Source organism: Rattus rattus, chromosome 10 (genome assembly GCF_011064425.1).
Source record: "Rattus rattus isolate New Zealand chromosome 10, Rrattus_CSIRO_v1, whole genome shotgun sequence".
NCBI classification, from domain to species: Eukaryota; Metazoa; Chordata; class Mammalia; order Rodentia; family Muridae; genus Rattus; species Rattus rattus.
The window spans coordinates 39,745,630-39,770,589 of record NC_046163.1 but is presented as its reverse complement, the minus strand read 5'-3'; the positions used below and the strand labels follow the sequence as shown (position 1 = coordinate 39,770,589).

The following is a 24,960-nucleotide window of genomic DNA, read 5'->3' as shown; positions in this document are numbered from 1 at the left end:
CTGCGAACACACATCTGCTTTCAGGGACATGTGTGCAGACTAGTTTGTGATGTCTTACCATCCAACAGAGAACTGAAGGAAGATCCCTGTAGAGTAAGAATAGAAGACACATTTATAAGGTCAAAACTTTTTTAGGTCTGAACCATTTCTCTTCCTACTGGTTGTGGCTAGTGATGGTTCACACTGGCATTTTTAATAGTGCTGACAGATTGGACCGGTGCTTGTAAAGTTGGATTGAGTTTGTGGTAGATAGGAAGTGACAGCACAGCCTATGCTTTCGGGGGCACAATGGAACTAATAGGAGAAGGCCCTGTCACAGTGCTAGGAATATGAAAAGTCAGGGTGTAGACAGCTGTTTCACACATCTGATAAGGGCATGTGTGCGAGCAGTTGTCCTCACTGTGGTGCCTTTTTAGTTCTTGGCAGCTCCAAAATTACTTTGTAAAAGATAATAGGGTGTGGTTCTTCCAAGCCCGTCTCCCTAATGCTTCTTGACATTTGAGTGCTGTATTCACTTTCTTGTCTACAAGAAGCAAGTGACGTTTACTTTCTTTTATTCTGGTAGGAATTATGAGAATTACAAACATGCCAGGTAAATAGTCGGTGCTGGGTAAATATCTCATGCAATATTCTTGGTAGGAAACTCAAATTAAAGGTGATTTCAGAGTCAACAAACTCTTTATTAAATCCTGTTGGCTTGGTGTTAAAATGATATTCAACAGTCTACGTGGTACTCCTGTTGACCATTGATTTTATCTACAAGAGATTGTTTCCCCTTTGAAACAATCTTAATCTTTAATCTTAGGACTTAAAAATTTGTAAAAAAGAAAATGATTTGGAAGGCACCATATAAACATACAGTGATGCTACAAGGGTAAGCAGTTCCTAGGGAACGTGTCTACTGATTTCCTCTAAATAGCCTGCCAAGTCCAAAGAGTTATCCTGCACGCCACTGAGCACATGTGTGTCCCTGAAGCTGTCCACCCAAGGCAGGCAGTTTATTCATCATCTTTTCAAGTAGTTTAATAAGTAAAATCTATCTCTGTATGGAAGGAGAAACCCTTCATCAGTAAGACCCTGGGAGGTCCAAGTTTCAGTCTATGTGGTTATCAAGTTTTCATAAGCAGAATTGCACATGCTAACCAAGTGCTCCACCACTGAGATGGGGTCCTTAGCTCTGCAATGGAACTTTCTATGTATCAGCAGTCTACATACCCTTTTCCAGACCTCTCTCAACTCATCAGTGTGTTAAAAATTCATTTCTTTGTCAAATGTCAATTATTATGTATCCATTCCTTTTATTTAAACTATTTACAGTATTAGAGTTCCATGTTACTCAGCTTCAATATTCCATTCCTGTAAAGCCATCAGTATGTCCTGCACTGCCTTGTCAGATGTGTGGTAGCAAATTTGGAACCTGTCATTTTGCCCTCTTTCTTTCTCTCCATGATATAAGATCTAATTACCACCCAGCAGGAAGCAGCAGCTGAAGTGAGAGAGGCAGCAGGAGCAGGTCCTGACTTACAGGCTCCTGTTGCACTTCTCAGCCACAAAGAGGAACCAGCATCATTAAAGCAACTCCCATTTAAAACATTTTCTACTTCCTGATATGAGGCGGTAAGAGGAGTTCTTCAATCTTGGAAGAAGCAAGACATTAAACAATATATTTAATGTGCAATTAGCAGCCTTTGATGCTTCTCTAAATTGTACAAAGTATTTTCATCAGTAAAATTACTCTAAGTATTCGTCCTTTTTTCTTGACATTTAAATAGAGATAACACAAATATTTCTAGGATTAAAATTAGATCAAGGTAATAATCATTTTAATACAGTTCAGAATTTTACACAATTTTCAGCTTTCATTTTCTAACATCTATAAAAACACCTCTTAAATTTATGTTTAAAACATAAACTACTACTATATTATAGGTTGTAGGATTCTTATTTTCAGAATAAATGAGTTTCATAATTAGCCTAGTATCTCTGTGTATGTATGAGGGGGAATGATATTCTTTAAAGGACCGTGATCAAAAGTTCATCTACCATCTTGTCCATGATTTAAAAAATAGAAAACATTATTTAGCAGATGTAAAGAAATATGTGCTTTGTTGTTGTTTGAGGTATAAATTGTTTGCCAGCTGTAGAAGGAGCATATCTATATCAAACCTGAAAGTAGAGCTAGGCGAGGTCCATGCGTCTCAGTCCAGCCCTCGGGAGATGTCCAGTGCTACCGTGACTGCATGAAAGCCTGCCTGGAAAACAACCAGAGACACCTGCTATCAGACCAGACCTAACGCAAGCATATTCTCTGACCTAGCTATCGAACTTTTAGCAATTTGTCCTTGAAAACACACACAAGCACGCACACGCACACGCATGCACACGCACACACACACACAAATTTCGAACCTGAAAAGATGCCTCGTAGCCAAGAGTGGCCTTTCTGGAGGATCTGAGTTCAATTCCCAGCATTGATGTTTTATGGCTCTTAACTGACTCACTCCAATTCAGGGGTTCCTCTGCCTTTTACCGCCTTTGTAGACACCCTCATATGCATGACATAACTTCACAAAAACACATATATAAACATACATAAAGCACTAATTTGGACATCTTTCTAACAACAGAAGTAGAAGTGTACAAAAATATTTTTTTTTATTATTATTAACTTGAGTATTTCTTATATACATTTCGAGTGTTATTCCCTTTCCCGGTTTCCGGGCAAACATCCCCCTCCCCCCTCCCCTTCCTTATGGGTGTTCCCCTCCCAACCCTCCCCCCTTGCTTCCCTCTCCCCAACAGTCTAGTTCACTGGGGGTTCAGTCTTAGCAGGACCCAGGGCTTCCCCTTCCACTGGTGCTCTTACTAGGATATTCATTGTTACCTATGAGGTCAGAGTCCAGGGTCAGTCCATGTATAGTCTTTGGGTAGTGGCTTAGTCCCTGGAAGCTCTGTTTGGTTGGCATTGCTGTACAAAAAATATTTTTTATTAAGTGGAAAAATAGAAAAATACTAATGGAGTAATTTTTTAAATTATTATAGTATAATTGAAAACGGACGTATTTCCTTTTTAAATACTGAATCTAAGAGAGCAGTGTATAGTTACATGTTTTGAAAAGGATCACTCTGTTACTGGTCTTAGTAAGTGTAAGAAACATGTAATTTCTCTCTGGAAATGTGTATATACAAGTTTCTTCTCTCCCTGTCTTCTCATGCATACACATATACACATGTACACACATATACCCAGCTTTTAGATGGATGTGAAAGAACACAATTGGTGGAGGCACGGATCTAAGGAAAAACAGTGATGCCGTGTTATTTGTGTGTGTGTGTGTGTGTGTGTGTGTGTGTGTGCGCGTGCAAGAGAGAGAGAGGGAGAGGAAGAGAGAGAGAGAGAGAGAGAGAGAGAGAGAGAGAGAGAGAGAGAGAGAGAGAGAGAGAGAGAGAGGCAAGCATGTGAAGCTTAGAGGACTTGGGACTTGCAACAGTGGGTGTTCTCCTGCCAACATAAGGGTTTGGGGATCAAACTCAGACCATGAGATTTGGTTGCCTTTAGTTGCTGAGCCATCCTATGTCTCTCCCTGATGATTGATTGATTGATTGATTGATTGATTGATTCCTTCCTTCCTTCCTTCCTTCCTTCCTTCCTTCCTTCCTTCCTTCCTTCCTTCCTTCCTTCCCCCTCCCTCCCTCCCTCCCTCCCTCCTTTCCTCCCCCCTCCATCATTCATTCTTTCTTTGTTTTTTTGAAAGACTATTTAGGTATACTCTTTATGTCTTTTACATTTTTATATATGTGTGTTATTTTACATAATTGAGAAGAAAGTTGTACATAAATAATCGACTGTGTTTTTTTCCTTGTAGGACTCTGCACAGGAGAGTGTTATTACTCGAGACATTCATCGTACGTTTCCTGCACACGATTACTTCAAAGACACTGGAGGAGATGGTCAGGAATCTCTTTACAAGATCTGCAAGGTAGGGCTTTGCTCTCACTTTTTCTAATGCGTTGTCAGGGCTGCTTTTTAGGGACCCATCATTAGGTTGTTATATTTTGTCTCTATTTCCATGTGTCATGTGCACTGTGCTCTCTGTTTATGCACACACCGTCAGATCCTCCACACTAAACCTAGAGGATGGCTTTCCTGTTTCCTGTTCTGAGTGAGGCACAGGACAATCTAGTTTGGCTCAACTGCTAGAAGGAAAAGAAAAGAAAGTTCTTTGAAATGAGATAATGTAAGAATTATCTCCACTTTTTGATGATAGGCAAGAATGAGAACTAGTGTAGACCGCCTGTTGAGTTCTGACAAATTCCTACATGTTTGTGTGGATCTTATTTTGAAACTCTTACCTTCCTCATCATTAGTAGACGTAGAAAAAAGCTGCCTTGTTGTTTGTAGTTAAAAATTCTGTAGGGGAGAAGAGCCATTAACTTAGTGATTTCTCAGGTTAAGTCAAAAACAGAGTGCCACGCAATGGGCTTAAATGCTTTTCTCAGTGCTGTTCCTAGAGACACATACCATCATCTGACTATGCAGAGAAAAAAGCCAAATTTGATGACAGTACCTAAAAGATGAAGTTAGCCTTTTTAAGGAGTGCAAAGAGCCAATAGCTGTTCACAAAGCCATTTCATTTGGTAGTTACAGGGTTTGGTCTTGTTTTTAACACTCACAGAAATGCATTGCTAACCAAGATTAGTTTTAAACTTTGGAAGTGGAAATGGCATATCTCTCAGTAAAATGCTTCCTGCATGTTATGGTGTTCCTTATTTGTTCTTTTCTTCTTTCTCTCTTTTTATTTCCTTCCATTTTTATTAAATTAGGTATTTCTTATTTATATTTCAAATGTTATTCCCTTTCCCAGTTTCCTGTCTATCAGTTCCCAACCCCTCCCTCTCCCCTTCTCTATGGGTGTTCCCCTCCCCATCCACCCACCATGATCACCCCCCGCAACAATCCCCTACACTGAGGGTCCAGCCTTGGCAGGATCAAGGGCTTCCACTTCCACTGGTGCCCCAACAAGGCTATTCTCTGCTACATATGCAGTTGGAGCACAGGATCAGTCCATGTATAGTCTTTGGGTAGTGGTTTAGCCCTGGAAGCTCTGGTTGCTTGGTATTATTGTTCTTATGGGATCCCAAGCCCCTTCAGCTCTTTCAGTCTTTTCTCTAACTCTTCCAACGGGGGGTCTCGTTCTCAGTTCAGTGGTTTGCTGCTGGCATTCCCATATGTATCTGACATGTTCTGGCTGTGTCTCTCAGGAGAGATCTATATCTGGTTCCTGTCAGTATGCACTTCTTTGCTTCATCCATCTTACCTAGTTTTGGTGGCTGTATGTGTATGGGCCACATGTGGGGCAGGCTCTGAATGGGCGTTCCTTCAGTATCTGCTCTAAACTTAGCCTCCTTGTCCCCTCCTATGGATATTTTTGTTCCCCTTTTAAAGAAGGAGTAAAGCATTCACACTTTGGTCATCCTTCTTGAGTTTCATGAGGTCTGTGCATCTAGGGTAATTCGAGCATTTGGGCTAATATCCACTTATCAGTGAGTGCATACCATGTGTGTTTTTCTGTGATTGGGTTACCTCACTCAGGATGATATTTTCCAGTTCCATCCATTTGCCTATGAATTTCATAAAGTCATTGTTTTTGATAGCTGAGTAGTATTCCATTGTGTAGATGTACCACATTTTCTGTATTCATTCCTCTGTTGAAGGGCATCTGGAATCTTTCCAGCTTCTGGCTATTATAAATAAGGCTGCTATGACCATAGTGGAGCACGTGTCTTTTTTATATGTTGGGGCATCTTTTGGGTATATGCCCAAGAGAGGTATAGCTGCATCCTCAGGTTATGCAATGTCCAATTTTCTGAGGAACCTCCAGACTGATTTCCAGAGTGGTTGTACCAGCTTGCAATCCCACCAACAATGAAGGAGTGTTCCTCTTTCTCCACATCTTTGCCAGCATCTACTGTTGCCAGAGTTTTTGATCTTTGCCATTCTGACCGGTGTGATGTGGAATCTCAGGGATGTTTTGATTTGCATTTTCCTTATGACTAAGGATGTTGAACATTTCTTTAGGTGCTTCTCAGCCACTCAATATTCCTCAGCTGTGAATTCTTTGTTTAGCTCTGTACCCCATTTTTTTTTTTTTGGTTCTTTTTTTCGGAGCTGGAGACCGAACCCAGGGCCTTGCGCTTCCTAGGCAAGCGCTCTACCACTGAGCTAAATCCCCAACCCCTGTACCCCATTTTTAATAGGTTTATTTGGCTCTCTGAAGTCTAACTTCATGAGTTCTTTGTATATTTTGGATATAAGCCCTCTATCAGTTGCAGGATTGGTAAAGATCTTTTCCCAATCTGTTGGTTGCTGTTTTGTCCTAACCACAGTGTCCTTTGCCTTACAGAAGCTTTGCAGTTTTATGAAATCTCATTGTCGATTCTTGATCTTAGAGCATAAGCTATTAGTGTTCTGTTCAGGAAATTTTCTCCAGTGCCCATGTGTTTGAGATTCTTCCCCACCTTTTCTTCTATTAGTTTGAGTGTATCTGGTTTTATGTGATGGTCCTTGATCCACTTGGACTTTCTTTGTTTTGTGCATTTGGTGTTTTGACTATTATGTGACAGGAGGAGTTTCTTTTCTGGTCCAATCTATTTGGAGTTCTGTAGGCTTCTTGTATGTTTATGGGCATCTCTTTCTTTAGGTTAGGGAAATTTTCTTCTATGATTTTGTTGAAGATATTTACTGGTCCTTCACTCTCTTCTATACCTATTATCCTTAGGTTTGAACTTCTCATTGTGTCCTGGATTTCCTGTATGTTTTGGGCTAGGAGCTTTTGCTTTTTTACATTATTTTCAACAGTTGTGTTTTTCTATGGTATTTTCTATGGTTGTGTATTCTCTCTTCCATCTCTTGTATTCTGTTGGTGATGCTCGCATCTATGACTCCTGATCTGTTCCCTAGGTTTTCTATCTCCAGGGTTGTCTCCCTTTGTGCTTTCTTTATTGTTTCTATTTCCATTTTTAACTCCTAGTTCTTTTCCTTCTCCTGATTGTTTCTTTTTTCTAGTAGTTCTTTAAGGGATTTTTGTGTTTCCTCTTTAAGGGCTTCTAGTTTTTTTTCTTGTGTTGTCCTATATTTCCTTAAGGGAGTTATTTATGACGTTATTAAAGTCCTCCATCATCATGATAAAATGTGATTTTTAAATCTAGTTCTTGCTTTTGTGGTATCTTTGCATTTCCAGTGTTAGCTTTGGTGGGCAAAGTGGGCTCTGATGATGCCCTGTAGTCTTGGTTTCTGTTGCTTGGGTTCCTTCACTTGCCTCTCACCATCAGGTTGTCTCTGGTGTTAGCTTGTCTTGCTGTTTCCGATGGTGGCTCGATCCTCCTGTGGGCCTGTGTGTCAACACTCCTGTAGTCTTGTTTTCCTGTTTTCTTTTGACCAGTTATGGGAACAGAGTGTTCTGCTATCAGGTGTGTAGTCACTCCTGGCGACTGGCTTTCAGCTCTCTGTGAGGGCAGCAACCAGAAGGGTCCTTGCCCTTACTGCTCCTAGATCCCTGTGCGCAGGAGGCACTGGTGGTGCTAGGAGTCCGGAATGTGAGCCTCTTCTTTCTCTTGTTGTCTTTCTCTTTCCCTCTCCTTTCCTTTCTTCCATCCATCTATTTTCTTCCCCTCCCCCTCCCCTGTTTCTCTTTCTCATTTTCCTTCCCCTCTCCATTCCCTTCTCCCCCCCTCATCCTCCCTCCTCTCTCTCTCTCTTCCTCCCTCCCTCCCCCCACCCCTGTCCCCTAACTATTTCAGATATTTTCTATAGATTAGAGAGAAGGTTGTGATATGTTTCAGGGGTAGGGTACCTGTCTACCACAAACAGCACTCTGGCATTAATATTGAGCACTGAATTAAAACAATAAAATAAAGTAAGCAAACAAATCTATTTTAACATATCTTTCTTTTGAAATGTAAATATATAGAGACATAATTTAAAATATGAGGGTGTTCTAATCTTTGAAAAATCTAATTTAAAAATCTCAAATTTTTAAAATTTTAAAATCTAGTTTAAAAATTGTCAAAAATGGAGTATATTCATTATATATGTATAAAAGGGTAAAAATTTTATAATAAATTATTTGATTCAGATTCATATAAAAAGTTTAGAAATTTTTATAAAGTTTTTAAGTTGGTTTAGAAGAATCTGGCTTGTGACATATGGAGGAGCAGTTCCCCCTGGCATTTAGTATATTCTCAGGCAGTCAGTGGCTTTTCCCTCACTTTTTCTCTGCTGACACTACTTTTTTCATATGACTATAACATATGGCTCTATATTTGTTCAGTTCTGTCTTATTAATTGGATCCATTGAAATAAAAATAGTATTTACTTCATTATATTATATTTAAAAGAGGAATTGATGAAAAATGGACGGGTGCAAAGATATAAGTTCACTGATGAGCACTTTTAAAATCTTGCTGTCCTTTGCTTTGTTGTGATGATAATCCAACGCTGGTCCTGTTATAGAACAGTCATTAATGCATTTACATACACATTATGTAGTCGTCTTAGACATGTACATTGTACCACATAGACATGTAACTGAACTCCAGGTTCTAAGGATATTGTGTAGTATATGTTAGCAGATACACACACACACACACACACACACACACACACACACACACACACACTGAACCTAAAATGAATTCATGTACTCTGTGAGTGTGTGTTTTCAGGAGGATATGTGTACGTGAAGGTCAGAGGTCTCATAGGAGTTAAATCTCTTCTTACACCATTTGAGTCCCAGGGACCAAACTCATCTGCCTAGCCTGTTGCTTACCAGAATTTGTTTTGTATTGAATTTAGTGGATGTCCTAGTCTTCTCAGTTTAAAACTCTTAACCGTATCTGTATGAGCTATTCTGTGTAAACTAAAGGCTACTGGGTGTAATTTATCTGCTTTAATTTTTTTTTTTTTTTGGATAGGAGAATAGTCAGCAATGTACCTTTGAGTTTTCCCTGTGTATATATCTTGTATAGAATAAACACTAATGATTCTTTGTTCTTAATGAGTTTCTTTTATAGTCTGTACATAAAGTTGTTTCACTTTACCTTTACAAACCCTTCTTTTACACCAACTGTAGTTTAGTAGTAAAATGAAATAGTAATGGTACAAATCCTTGAATTGCTTCTAACTTTAAAAGAAAATGATTTACCACTTAGACTGCTTTATCTTAGACATGAGCAACAGAGTTAAAGACCTTTTACAAAAACACAGTGTTTCCCATATATTAACATTTTGGGACTTTCACATTGACATGGTGTTGTGCATGTGTGAGTGCATGTATATTACCTCGTTTTTTCGCAATAATCCTTCCTCAGTAGGTATTTTCTACAGATAGAATATGCTCAGCCTTTAAATTGATCTGTCACTACTAGGAACAACGTTTTAATTATTGTAATCTTAGAATCCAACTCCAGACTCAAAGATATCATACTCTGACCTTATAGTTGAAACATTTTCTGTGGCTGTAGTACATCAAGAACTGGTTTGGATCCTCACATTAGAGGAGACAGCTAAGCACTTGCAGGTTTTAATGGTCCTGTCAATTCCAGTTTCATCTCTTACATCTGTTTTCAGAGTAGGAAGAAATGGAAATGGTTCACAGCTTTCTCTGTTGTCATAAGTTTGTTTGGAGAGAGTTGTGATGAGAATTTAATAGTAGAGCTTAAAGATTTCTGCAAATAAAAACATTTCTTTCTCCCTACCCCTGTCTTTTCTATTCAATATCATATTTTCAGAATGTCCTTCAAGAGATTGATTGTGCCTTTGAACCATGTAGCTATTTCTGATTACATACGATATAAATATGTTTTAGGTTGTGAGACAACGTGGTATGGTTTAAGCACTCAACATCAGGAGTCTCCCATAAAGTAATAACATGTCTCAGACTCGAAAAGAATAGGATAAAAACTTCAGAAAAACTTTTTTGTGAGTTAACTCCTCAGTAGTAGTAGCCTCCCAAAAGGTTCTTCTGCTTCTAATTTGCTGTGGTTCTAAAAGCTCTTTAAATTTTATCCTTTCAAATTATGGCAGATGAATGTAGGATTTAACAGTTATGCACTGTGTCAGTTTCTAGCTCCAGCATTGACGGTTTACTCTAGGGTGAGCAGTTTCCCTGGCTTTCTGTGTGGTGTCTGTGTTTATAGCACCACGTAAAGTTTATATAGACTGAATTTTAGAGATAGGTCTCTTTCTAAGACCTAAGATCAGTCCATTGTAATAGTCAGTTATAGCATTACTCACAACAGTACAGATTGACATGACTCTGGACATTCAGCTTAGTGTGTGCATACTGCTTTTTTCGATGTTTTGATTAACACTTGTGCTTTCTGTAAAAGGAGCTACTGCTGGGAGTTTAATGAAAGAAATTGAATGTATCACAGGGAGATCAATTCTCCTGCTCATGTGTGTTAATAATTTGGTACTATAATGTATGGTGGAGAAACAAAAATAAATATAACCTATTATATTAAGTACTTTACATCAAAACACTAGTGGGCTTATTTTAAAAGCTAGAACTTTTAAGGTATTTGTTTTGATATTAACAAAACGTACAGTTTTGAGAATGCAAACAATACCAATATTTGAATGAGATATGATATTGTTAATTTTGGTTTTTAGAGTCGGAGAAGGTCTTTATGGTTGAAAATGAATTACTTTTCACCGAGTTAATTATATTTTAATAGAATTTTCTAGCTATTTTACGTACCACTTTTAATTAAATTCTGTTTTGGGGTGCCTGAATGAACCTTAATTCAATTGAAAGCATTTACAACACAGGTGATAATCTGTGTAGCTTCATGTCGTAAGGTTTCCGTTTCTGTGACAGAGTTCCTAGCAGAACAAAGGGAGAGATGGTTTGGTTTTGTGTGAGATTTTTCCACCTCTGGTCAGCTGGTTCCATTTCTGTGAGCCTGAGCTGGGGCAGAACACCGTGGCCAAGCACAGTGAACAGAGCACAGCAGCTTGCTTTATTTCAGACCAGATAGAGAGAAGACAGGCAGGAAGTAGTCAGAGAAGGTAGGATGCAGGACATGTTTCTTGTGATCTTCTCATTTTGTAATGCTGTACATCCTAAGGTTTACATTGCTACCAGTTCCACATGAGAAGTACTGAACATGTAAGCCTGTGGGGAACTCTTCATACTCAAACTACAGTCCCACATTTGCCTGAGCCACCCCCAAGAGTCTCACTATTGAAATAACCATATTTAAAGACATCTGAACCCTTTGTTTTGGAGGGAGGCACTCTTGGATCAAAGTGGCCCAAAATAATTTAATTCAAAATACGTTACTGTACTTGGCTTCATAGCTTGTGCCCAAGCCAGATTCAACCACACACCTTCAATAAATTAATAAAGAGTCAATTACTAGTGGCAAACAGATAAAGGAAAATTATCCTTGTGACTATGCTGGGAAGAGGGACAAATTAGCAAACTTCCCAAGTCTGTCTTGATGGGAAGTGTTCTTGAAGTGAAATTGAAGTTTAAATAAAGAACTAATGGTAGGAAGGATGTGACCATCTAACCAGTCCTGGCCGATGTCTCTCAACAGAGGAATGGATACAGAAAATGTGGTACATTTACCCAGTGGAGTACTACTCAGCTATCAAAAACAATGACTTCATGAAATACTTAGGCAAATAGATGGAGCTAGAAAATATCATTCCGAGTGAGGAAACCCAGTCACAAAAGAACACACATGGTATGCACTCACTGATAAGTGGATATTAGCCCCAAAACTCTGAACACCCAAGATACAGTTCACAGACCACATGAAGCTCAAGAAGAAGGATGACCAGTGTAGATGCTTCAGTCCTTATTGAAAGGGGGAACAAAATACTCAAGGGAGGAAATACGGAGACAAAGTGTAGAACAGACTGAAGGAAAGACCATCCAAAGACCTGGGGATCCATCCCATTACAGACACCAAACCCAGACACTACTGGGGATGCCAAGAGGTGCGTGCATGGTGACAGGAGCCTGATATAGCTGTCTCCTGTCAGGCTCTGCCAGACCTGACAAAATTGGACTGTGAATAGGGTCCCTAATGGAGTAATTAGACAAAGGACTGAGGTAGCTGAGAACAACAATATCAACCAACCAGATGCCCCCAGAGCTCCCAGGGACTAAACCACCAACCAAAGAGTACACATGGAATGACCCTTGGGTCTAGCCACATATGTAGAAGAGGATGGCCTTGTTGGGCATCAATGGGAGGAAAGACCCTAGGTCCTGTGAAGGATCAATGCCCCAGTGTAGGAAATGCCAGGGCCAGGAGGTGGGAGGGAGTAGTGGGTAGGTGCAGTAGCAGCCTCATAGAAGCTGGGGGACGGGGGAATGGGATAGGGGGTATCTGGAGGGGAAACCAGGAAAGGGGATAACATTTGAAATGTAAATAAAGAAAATATCCACTTAAAAAAATTGTGGTCCTGCTCTTCACTGATCAGATAGTGTTGTTTGGGCTCTAGTTTCCTTTTTCCTTTTTCCAGTATGTGATTCCTAAGGAAATTCTCATACTGGGGGTTGGGGTGGGCATTGTTTCAGTAGTCTGATTGAGAGACACAAGTGTCCCTTGAAAGTATCCGTGTTTCTGCCAGGCGAGTTAGAAGTAGTACCTTGGAGGAGTCCGCAGCCCCTTGGAGAATTAAGCAGCCTTTTAAATTCTGTGCAGCTTATCTCTCTTCCTCTTGAGTTCTGGCAAGTGTCTTTGAGTTAGGACATTATTTCTGAGGTAGATCTAAATATTGGCTACTGTGGAGTCCTTTGAACCCCTGGGGCTTCCTGCTTTGCCAGCACATCTTTAAACAGCACTCTATTAAGTATTTTCAGTAGACCCTGAGGGACAATGGTGTATTCTCAAAGTAAATTAACTTTCCGTAGGAAAATGAATTCTTTCAAGTCGTCTTAATTTTGAGCAACACAAGCCCAATACTAGAACTCATGAAGCCTCAAGGTTTAGAAAGCACTTCTGAAATCTTATTTGACACCTACTGTTATCTATAGGGAAATAGAATTTCTAGCATTTTACAAATGATAATCAGAAAGTTGAATGAATCCTAAAAATAAATAGCCACTACATGGCCAAGATTAAAATTATTTCAGCTTAAAACTTTGTAGTGTTACTTTGATTATATATGTTTAATGAAAAATACTTATGAAAAAAACCCATATGTTAGGGACTGTGTCAGGCACATTTATAAACATCATGTTATGCATGTCATCCACATACTAGGCTCATTTCCTCAGGAAGGCTATGTATTGGCCCTTACCATACAGATAAGAAGGACATCAACTATCTAGCTGTTCTAGCTGATCCCAGAACCCTGTTGTTATATCCATGAGAGTTTTCTTAGTGTTACAAGTGAATCTTAGCTTTAATGCCATAAATGAAAGTCGGAATACTGTAAAGTAATAGTTAAATGCAAAGACAAATGCATGTATACAAATTTATTTTTGAAATCTAACAACGAAAAGGTCAACTTAGGAAAGCTGGAGTTGTGGAGAGAGAACAAGTGATTTGCAGTGCTCTTGAGAGTGCCTGATGACATTTAAGACTTTTCCAAGTGCATGGTCCTGAAACGCTTTTCTTGAAATAGCTGTCTAGTTTTTATGCAGCCCATACATAGTCTTTCAACTGAATCGCCTGTTGAGCCATCACATTGCTACTGTAGTGCAGAAAATGTAGGCTTAAGGGAGTGACTTCAAAGGGGGGGGGCTGTGCAAGTACAACAGAGGACTTGGGTTGTGTGTGCGCATGCTTTAGAAGACAATGTTGCATGCCAAGCAACCAGAGCTTCCAGGGACTAAGCCACTACCTAAAGACTATACATGGACTGACCCTGGACTCTGACCTCATAGGTAGCACTGAATAGCCTAGGAAGATCACCAGTGGAAGGGGAAGCCCTGGGTCCTGCTAAGACTGAACCCCCAGTGAACTAGATTGTTGGGGGAGGATGGGAGGAACACCCATAAAGAAGGGGGGGGATGTTTGCCCGGAAACCGGGAAAGGAATAACACTCGAAATGTAAATAAGAAATACTCAAGTTAATAAAAAAAAAAAAAAAGACAATATTGCTGTTTGTTGAGCAAAGTAAGATTTTTTTTTTCTAAAACAGGATGGGATTAAAGAAAGTCTCCTGCAAAGATAAAGCTCACTCAGCTTCCTGTTCAGTCTTTTTTTTTTTTTCTCTCAGTTCAGAACTGTTCCTGTGCTAGGTTGAAATGCTGTAAATGCCCTGGACAGCACACTTAGAGTGAATTCTGTATGGTTCAGAATTACCGGGTTTGTATCCTGCTTACTCATTGTACCCAGTTGCCAGCATCTTTATAACTCCGCAGCCTCCTCCTTACTCAGACCTCTTCCTGCCTTCTCTCTTAGAAAGAATGAATCTGAATTGCTCTCCTCCTCCTTCCCATCTGTCTGAGTCTTAGTAGCCCATGTCTTCTGCGAAAGTTGTCCTACCCACTCTCCCCAAAGGGATTCACAGATTAACCCAAAGCTGGCAAGCTTCTGTTACATGAGCACTCAAGCTAGTGAAACTATGCTGCCTTAGGAATTTTACTGTGATATCTCATGTTCCTTTCTTAGGTTTTAAAGGAAAAACAATTCCTGGAATACATCGAAAGAGGGTAGCTGGATGGGCATAGGGTCCTACAGCCTGTCATTTGTTTCATATAAAAGACAAGAAGTTGCTCTGTGAAATGGTGCTACTGTGCTCATGGATGTCACTGTAGTAATCTAATCATGTTTACATACCCCAAGACATCATTCTGTAAAACTCAAATAGACACCGTGTAATTCTAGTGTGTGAATGCATCTGCATATGTGTGTTTGTGTATATAAAAGTGTACATATATGTGTGGGTACTCAGGGTGTATGTGTGTACACATTTGTGCACATGCATATGGAGACCAGATGACAACCTCTGGGGTTATACTCAAGAATGCTATCCACTTCTTTCAAGATCTCACTGAGGTCATCAATTAGGCTAAACTGTTTTCCAGCAAGCCTCAGAGATCTCCCCTTGTCTGCCTCCCCAGTGTGGGGATCACAAGCATGTACTGCCATGCCTGAGATTTTTAAATGGATTCTAGGGCTTGAACTCAGGTCCTTGTGTTACAAAGCAAGCCATCTTCCAAGTTCCACAATAACATTAACCTAAAAGTTTTTTTTCAGTGAGGCCAGGGAAGGTATATGCTTGGAATCCTTTTCCTTGGCAGGCCGAGGTAGGAGAATTGAGTTCAAGGGCCTGTTGTACATAATAAATTCCATTCCACGCTTTCCAGAACACTTTCTCAAGATATACAAAGTAAAACAAAGCAAAAATTTATTCTTTAGACTTAAGATTATTGAAGATGATAATTTGAACACAGTATTTCTCCATTGGGGCCGGTCTTTGCAGCAAAATGTTATCTTGGGCATATTCTATTGCCTTGTTTGGTCACACTAAGTACTAATCACCTTTTGTCAATAAGGTTAACTTTACATACTTGAGCTGATGAAAGAGATTGTGTATTTCCTATTCTGTGCTAAGCCTGTCAGCACGACAGGGCTTAATATTTAAGAACTATATTAGGAAAGCGGGGTTGTTGGGGCATATTGGAAGGGACATTAGGACACAGTGTAATTCCACCTGCACAGAAGAAGGACGGTTTGATGAAACATTGTGATTTACTAAGTACTTCTAAGGAGAGAAGATCAAAGGGAGACCTGGAACTTGCCTCTGATGTCACATTTCCTCCCACAGCTTTCCTAGCATACTATGAAATGGCAGTGTGCACAAACTCCTAAAGGGCCTTAGTTCTACCGGGCCCTTCCTCCATGAAGCATTTCATATTCCAAAAGTCATTGCAGGTTAAATTCCTTAAGGCCGGACTCTTGATTTTCTGTTTATAGAGAATGCCTGAGTGCTGTTCCCCTGTAGTATCCCCAAACCTTGAGTCTGAGGTTCTTACCTAGGTGCAGTGGACAATTTCCCATAATTATGTAGCAGCTAACTTTTGTGAGGGTGGTTAAAAATGTTAAAATGTGGTAGTCTAGGTTTTTATTTATTTTATTTCATTTTGTTTTTGAATTTACTGTTATAAATGAGTCAGTATAGTTTTAAATTATTGCCAAGGGCTTCTTTTTAAATCTGTTATATAAAAAGAAGCCTACATCTAGGAATTGTGCCAGCTATGTTAGATAAGAAGTTGCTTTGTTAGTGAATATTTGTGAGTACATCTAGCCCAGTTCAGAGTATTTCATATCAGTGAACCTATTTTTAGAGTTTATGTTCATTCTCTTCTTACCAGCATATAGGACAAACTTAATAACCTTTTTAGCTAACATTTTATTACATTTGATAAATAAAATATGATGGAATTTGTATATAAATGTGCATATATTACTTAACAGTCTCAAACTTACAAGAAAGTTGCATGGGCAGAATCTTGTTTTGCTAATTATTTTGAGGGCAAATTATTAGCATGACACCTCTTTGCCCACAAATACCTTTCCTACAGGCGAGGACATTGTCCCGCAGAATCATAACCCCACTCCCAGTCGATCACATAGCACTGAAGCATAGCAACTGTTGAGCATAGTCCGTGGTTACTGGTTGTCAGGTTAGTGCGCGTGGTGCATAGAAGAGAATGAGAGTTTAAATCACACGTTTTATTTAATTCTCACTGACTGTTGGATTTCTTCAGGTCTAGATCACTGTTTCCTAATTCTCTTGGTGTTACAATTTTTAAAGATTATAGGCCAGGTGCTTTTTAGATTGCCCCCAAATTCAACCTCTTCTGATGTGCTCTCATGTTATGTTTGAGTTATAGATCTTTGACAAGAATTATACAGAAAAGATAATTTGTACCTATTTCCTCTTAAATCCTATACAGCTTCATTTTTTTCCATTTTTGGGCAATCTTCATTTTGATTATATAAATAAGGCTTGTCTATCAGGCTTATACACTATGAATTGTTTCTCTTTTATTTCTTATACTTAATAGGTATTTTGTTGAGTTTTTTGGCTGTGTATATTTACTATTTTGAATCTTTTTTATATATTCACTCATTTGTTGTTATAACCATGTGTGATTAAGGATTATTTCTCTCAAAATAATAATTTTTGTTAATTCTTTAATAATTCCACACATGCACTCAATATATTTCATTCATATCTTCTCTCTATTGCTCTCTCTGCCTTCTCCAAGACCTGCCTCTACTCCTCCCTTCCCAACTTTTGTTCAACTCCCCCTTTTCAAAATAAATTTATTTGGGTCCTTTTTACTAGGTCCAGTTTACTGGGATTCTTATTATATCATTCTGTCTTATGTTCTGTCACTACTGTTACTCATTTTGGTGCTCAGATTATCTCCAAATTGGCCAGTGAGCTATCTTCAAGCAGGCTTCTGCATTCCTTTGGTAAATTTTCTAACTTTTTGAGCATGGCCTTCCATTATTGCTCAGAAATATGTTCTATGCTTATTTCTTATCTCTTTGCTTAGCTTAAGCTTACTCAGTTCTCCAGAAGACTCTGTTCCTTTACTCAAAATGTAAGAAACCAAGATTTTGGTATGAAGGTCTTGGGTTCTATTGTGTGAAAGTCTTCTCAATGGATAAACCTACAGGACGTGTGTGTGTGTGTGTGTGTGTGTGTGTGTGTGTGTGTGTGTGTGTGTGTGTGTGTACATAGTTGTATATGTACAGGTGTATTTGTAAGCATGCCTTTTAACCTTTATTTTTATTATTGAAAGGGCTCATATAGCAAAATTCAGTACAGTTCAGTGGGTTTCAGTATAATCTCTGCTATTCAATTTGGAACAGATTCATCAGTCTAAAAAAAAAAGCCTTTGCTCATTAGAAATCATTTTCCATCACCTCTGGCAGTCTTTAATGTGTCTCTACTCATTCTCCTCATGGTGTTCTTTGTAGTAGGTTGTCTGACAGGGAGCTTTGGTGAACTAACCACATCAGTCTCCTATCAGATCTAGCTACTGAGATCTCTCCTTGCTGCTTGGCTGAATGAACTGAGAGTTTCTTCAAATCTTAGATATAATAATTCTGTCATTCTTTGCCAAGAGACAGATGAGTTGTGTTTCAGATTATCTTCCCTTTACTCAACCCACCAGTGGTAGACTCTGTCATCCCTTCACTCCCTGTTTCTGTAGAGTTTTACAATAATACATAAGTGAGAGCTTTGCAGCCTTCTCTGGTTTTGTCTATGCAGATGGGAATCCTTAAGTCTGTACGATGCATTACAGGAGTGCAGAGCCCTCTGGGGCACCCTAATCTTTGTGGATCTCTCATTCCCAAGACTTCCCTTTAATAAGAACTTTATGGTTGGTGTGTACTTTGCCTCATTTTTATCCATCACCCCCAATAGCCAAATGTGTCAGGGGGAAGGCTTCTTCCATTGAGTGAGCCTTGTAGGTAGAGTATTCCTGGGAACCAGTAGACAAAATCTGACCCTCTCTGATGGGGCTCTGGAAACAACTGTGTAGGAGCTCTCACCTGGCCTTGTCCCTGGACAGTTGGTTGTCTCTCCACATGTAGGTTGTCTGTTTTTAGAGTTATTCAAGGGTTAAGGTATGACACTCTGCAGGCAATTCAAAATTCAGTTGCTTTTCTGAAAGTTATTTTCTATGCTTCTGCAAGCCTTCACTAACTTTTTAGTGTTCTGAAAGTGTTGATTAGAGTTTTCTCTAGGGAAGAGAAAACTTGGAGTTCCTTGCTGTATCTTTTGAAACCTGCCATGGCCATGCTTGTTCTAAATCTGCCTGTGTGTGTTGGAAAGCTGCAGACTCAGAGCAGTGTTGTAGACTTCAGTGCACTCTCTTTCTTTGCACACAGTAGGCTGCACAGGACCTCCTTTCCCAGCTCCACATACTCAGTCCATCAAGAAGTCTTACTGACTTACCAGCTATTTCTCACCTGCTTTACTCTTGTTACACTGGTTTAAATTAACCTCATCTTTTCCCCGACCTTCTGCTTGTGGTAGTTTTTTATTTTACTCAGTATAAAAACAAAAGTGCTTATAGAGCTTTACCGGGCTGTAAAACCGTATCTGAATATTCTTTCAACCATTCTGGCCTGGCTACATGTTCAGACAAGCTCATACCCAGAACCCTTATGCTAAACTGACTTTTCCTTTACCAAGAACAGCACCCAACAGATTTACACACTGAATCTCTAGCCTCCCTGTGTTCTCTGCTCAAGGATACGTCTTCATGGGCAGTATGGAAAAGTTGTTTGCTATAGCCACTATTAACAATTGAATCTCTTCTGTGTCCCCTTAGTTAAGTCAAAAGCTGCATCCATAGCCCCACCAACATGACTCCTTAAGCCTTAGCTGAACAAGAAAAGCAACAATAAACATGCCAACCAGATGGGGAAAAGACCGTGAGGTCTCAACCTTACACGACAACTCAGGGATGTTGAGAGTTGAGGCAATAACTACCTCACAGATTGGTTATCTAATGCCACAAGGTCAGCCCTGAAAACATAGATATAAGCAGTACATAGATTGATCAGGTTATATTTAGAAATATGTATATATATTCATATATACATATCCTTATAGCAACAACTAATGAGATTAGAGGCCATTTTCAAGGGGGAATGGAAAGAAGAGGGAATGATATAGTTATAATCTCAAAAATAAAGACAATCTAAAAGTTAAGTGTCTTTTTAGTCAATTTTTTCTTTCATTTTCACTATTATATGTACAACTTTCCAACATCTTATAAATTATCTTGTATGAAACTAAGCTTCATTAAAGCAGCTGGTTGTCCATTTTGCTCACTGTCTACTGGTCTCCCCATCTTGCCTCAGTGAAAGGAAAGTTAAGTAACTCTGGTAGGTGGCAGAGCTAGAATCTCACATGCTTTGCATTCAGAGCCAATAATGGAAAACTTCTAAGTAAACGTTGGAAGCAGAGTCTTAGATTATTGTACTAGCAAATTTCTGTTTCATGACCAGAGTGATGGAGGTTACTTTGAGGTTGTCATAACTTTATTGTTTTTATTGGAAAACACATGGTGAATTTCAAAGAAAAAAATTATAATTAAACTTTTTAAAAATGATATGTTCATTGTGGACTGATTGTTCTGAGTACTGAGTGGATTTGGAAACGTAATTAATTGATACTGATTCTAAAAGCTTGGGGGGGCACTATGAGGGATATTAGGTACTGAAAATTTTTAACTAGAATATTCACGTGGAAACAAAGTTCAAGTTTGACACCATAGTCTGGAAGTAGACTTATGCTAATGTTTGTTGTACATGGGTTTTTCAGTATTTGCCATTTTCCGAAAACTAATGTTTATGATTATGATCAATAACAGTTTTGTTTTTATTTAGAAACATTTCATATTTACTTTTTTTGTAGGCTAGTTGTTCAGATAAGCTATTTCAATTTAATTTTGAATATGTATTTCTACATAATAATATATACACACACATTCTCATACATTGTTATTTTTATAGGTTCTGCACTTATAGATTCATCTTAGTAAAATTTATTTGCAACCTCAGTAAGATATAATTTTTTCAATAATAAAGGGTCAACAGTATGTGTTGTCTGTTGCCTTAAAAAGAATCATAGTTACAACCTAGTTATGCTGTGATTGATTGCTAAAAGTGTTGTGACCAAAGGTGCATAGGAGCCTAGCCCTTCCTATCCTGAAGAAAATAATTCAGAATTACAAGATCTAATATCCTGACAACTTCATAGAACATAACTACAATGAAGACTGAGGAGTGACTGTACACACACACACACACACACACACACACACACTTGTAAATATATGTATGTATATATATTTATTAAACTCCAGTGAAAACTCCTTTTTGTCTTTTATATGTTTGTATTCTGGAGATAATAACCAAGTTAAAATACAAACTTTTGAATGGTTACTGATGAGTACTTTTTAAATATTTAAGTTAAAATTTAAAATTATGAAACACATTGAACACATTTTTGTGATTTAAAAATAAGTAATATTTTATACTTAAAAATTAGGAGAAGTATTGCTAGTATCTTTCATTAATTCCCAGTCCTCCTTTGGGTCGAGTCTTCCCCTACACAAGTCAACCACTCTTTGGACTTTTGTGATTATAATTCTCTACATTTCCTAGGTGATCATATATGTGATTAGTTTTTGGATATTCTCTGAGTATGTATCAAAGAGAAAAAGTTGTACTTGAGAGTTACGTTTTATCATCATCATCTCCTGAACTTGAGCAAACACATATGCTCTGGGGCTAGGCACTTCAGTGTGAGTTGTGCCTTTCACACGCTCTTTCTTTGTAGTTAAAAGCATCCAAGAAAAGAGTTTTATTTCATATTTATACAAGGCAAGAAAAGAACATTTGAATTTTTAATTTTCAACTCTTTATTCCTATCTTCTTGGCATTTCCTTATCTTAGTAAGTTGGGCGTGTTTTGATAAAATGGTGTCATAGGTTTGCTTTCATTGTCCAGCCGAGGGATCTAGGGACTTAACATCGAAGGGACAAAGAGCCAGTCCCTGGTTTTTTGTTTGCAGTCATTCTCTTTTAACATAATAAAATGGTGTAATCTTCTAAAAAAAAAAAATTTAGGTCTTAGCCAGACAATGGTGGCACACGCTTTAATCCCAGCACTCAGAAGGCAGAGGCAGACAGATCTTTGGGTTCAAGGCCAGTCTGATCTACAGAGCAACTTCCAGGGCAGCCAGAGACAGAGAAACCCTGTCTCAAAAAAGAAACAAAATGTATATCTTATGAGAAAAACAAAAAATACTGAGTTATAAAATATAACCTTGATTATATTTCATACAAACAGAATTTTATTACTTTATTACTCTGGGTACTAGAATGAATTGGATGCTTCTACTCATTTACCCTCCTACTTAGGAAACTTGAGTGTGCAGGTCAGTTTTAATAATTTTGCAGAAATAACAAAGATATGTAGTTAGAGGGATGGGAATTTGTGTTAATATGGTAGACAGTGACTTCGTTGTTCGTTTAGAAAGGGTGGATCTCCCTAAGGCCCCTCTGTCCCTCCTCCCTCCCTCCCTTCCCTCCTCCATACTGGGGTGGCCCTAGGGCCTTGGGTCGTGCAAGGCAAACATTCTACTCTTAAATGTTTGCTGACCTCTGAAACACTGGACATACGATGTCAAGTAACAACAGTGTCCTATACTTCTTTACTAATTAAGTTTGTACAAAATACAATGGACAGATTGATTTTTAAGACCAAACAACAAGAAGTTGACTAGTTTTATCCCACTCTTCTTCATCTATTAGTGAAAAGGTTGCCACATTGATCCCATTTTTGAGCCTTTTTTTTTTGTAATATAGCCTCATTTTTTTTTCTCTGAGGCTGTGAGAATTCAGACACAAGGGTATAACTGATACAATTTAACTATATGAGATTCTTTTAAAAATTACAAATATGTTGTATAATTCAGCTCAATTAATGTCTGAGATGGAGATTTTATACTACAGAGACTCAAGGAACATTCTGGAGGGATGATAGTTTCCATGCTCTGCAACGATAGCAATGCATCATGCCCCAGTTCAAACACTCTGAAAATCAATGTATGTACATGCTTACCTGACTGTATTAGATGCAGAGGAAGGGTTACAAGCCTTGGCAATAGGTCAGGGCATGTAGCAGGCCCTCGGGCCATCCTCAGTAATAGAAAAAAGTGCAAAGATCTTTAATAACCATCACTCTAGGTGGGAAGTCTACATATACACAATGAACTATATTAAGCAGTTGAGTGGAAATCCTCTCAAATAAAGCATGTGCATGGAACTGGTACCTATTTAGCTCTGGGATTCTTGGCTTTTATAAATATGGCAGCACCTGAACTTTTTTCTTCTATTTCAGAAAGCAGTAAATAAAACATGACCCACAAAGCCTGTTTTCACACTTCCCTTGACTTAAGAATGTCATTTAAACTTTGACAAATGACATGATTATCCCTCAAAATCTAAAATGTTAGCTATCTGGATTTTCACAGATAGTCTGACCTCTTCCCTTTTAAATCAACATACTTTCTTTGCTTACTCAGCCTCTTAAAAACTACAAGTGTTTAAACTACTAGTTAGAAACTACTAAGCAAGCAACTTTATTTCTTTAGTTCTGAGGACACACAGGCTTATGTCAAACTCAGTGGTACATTTGTTCCTTCTCCGGGAGTGCTGTATTTCCTGTGAGTTGGACTCTTGCTAGTTGGCATGGTTAAGACAAAGGGGATGGTGTGGAGTAGCCAAAGAGCCTGCCGCAGTGGGAGTGTGTTCACAGCCTGGTGGACCTTTGCACATCCTGCAAAACCATGCAGGACAATTTTAAATGTGTCTGCCTTGTCCACAAAGGTACAGAAGAAGAGCCATTTTTACTCAGCAGCATTTAGAAAACGGGAGAGTGGTTTGAAGGTCATTAAGGGCAGCAGGCAGATACAACCTTTTACATTGCAAGGTAATGCCATGTGTAAGTTCTCATTCTATGAACTCACACATGACAAATCACTGATTGCTTATAGCTTTGTGTTGAGTCATAGGGATAGTGGTTCTTGGCAATGTCAACATGTTGGATGCCCTGTTTGGAGGTTTTAGTTGTTAATTGATTTTGTTTATTAGAATGGTGAATTTGTACTACAGCTTTGAGAAGCTTTGATTGTTGTAGTGCACTGGAATTCTCATATCAGCCTTGTGATCCCCCATCATTTTACCCAGGGTTCCCATAGTTTATATACTTTGGCTTAAATTAACAATTTAGATATTTGAATGTCTGTTTATTTCATATTCTGAGGATGATGTCTGTGGTATGTAGGGCTGCATTAGAAAAGATATCTTAGAGGAGTCCCACCTCACTGGTGGCATTTGAACTGCAATGAAAAAATCAGGGCAAATGTGACAAAAAGGTCAGAGTTATGGCAAGCAGGCACCTGATGGGAGCCAACATGTAAGGTAAGATCTATGAGTCGTCTTAATATGACTCTTTCATTATCTTTCTCCAGGCATACTCTGTGTATGATGAAGACATCGGATACTGTCAAGGACAGTCTTTTCTTGCTGCTGTATTACTGTTGCATGTAAGTAATTTTCCACTTCTAAATAGCACAGTGTTGCTGAGTTTACTTTCTATAGTTTTGATATTCCTACTGATTTCCCACTTTAGGAAGCTTATACATAGGATATCTCTTTAAATTATACGTTGGGTGATAAATTAAAACATCTGTTTTCAAAACATGGTAGTCTGTCTGTCTTCTTATTAAAGTGCTGCATTTTCCATTAATTTGTCTATTTATTCACTTTATAGCCCAGTATCCAGTCCCCCTCTCTTCCCAGTCCCCTCCAGTTCCTCTCACATCCTCTCCTCTAGGAAGGGAGAGTTCTTCCTGGATATCAGCCCACCCTGGCGCACCAAGTCTCTGAAGGACTAGGTTCATCCTCTCCCACTGAGGCCAGACAAGGCAGCCCAGTTAGGGGAGTGGGATCCACAGACAGGGAACAGATTCAGGGACAGCCCTCACTCCAGTTGTTGGTGGGTCCATATGAAGACCAAGCTACACCTCTGCTACATATGCTTGTGGGGTCCTGGGTCCAGCCCATGCTTGCTCTTTGGTTGGTAGTTCCGTCTCTGGGAGCCCCCAAGGGTTAGTTGACTGTGTTGGTCTTCCTGTTGAGTTCCTACCCTCTTGGGGTTCCTCAGTCCTTCCCCCAATCCTTCCATAAGACTTCCCAAAGTCCATCTAAGGTTCAGCTGTGGGTCTGCATCTGTTTCCATCAACTGCTGGGTGGGGCCTCTCAGAGGACAATATTCTGGTTTCCTGTCTGCAAGCATAACAGAACATCATCAATAGTGTCAGGGATTGGTTCTTGCCTGTAGGATGGGTTTCAATTTGGGCCAGTCATTTATTAGCCAAGGACA

General features: G+C 39.0%; 1 protein-coding gene across 3 annotated transcripts in view; it reads left to right on the top strand.

The window, feature by feature from the left end:
* Window positions 1-24,960, top strand: part of Rabgap1l (RAB GTPase activating protein 1 like) — a 558,252-nt gene that overhangs the window by 300,913 nt on the left and 232,379 nt on the right. Inside the window, exons 14-15 of one of the 3 annotated variants that reach the window (XM_032915702.1) lie at window positions 3,867-3,980; window positions 24,047-24,121. In XM_032915702.1, the coding sequence (XP_032771593.1) occupies window positions 3,867-3,980; window positions 24,047-24,121 (189 nt within the window). Of the gene's footprint in view, window positions 1-3,866; window positions 4,023-24,046; window positions 24,122-24,960 lie in introns of those variants that run through there. The other 2 variants (XM_032915698.1, XM_032915701.1) reach the window with 2 other exon arrangements.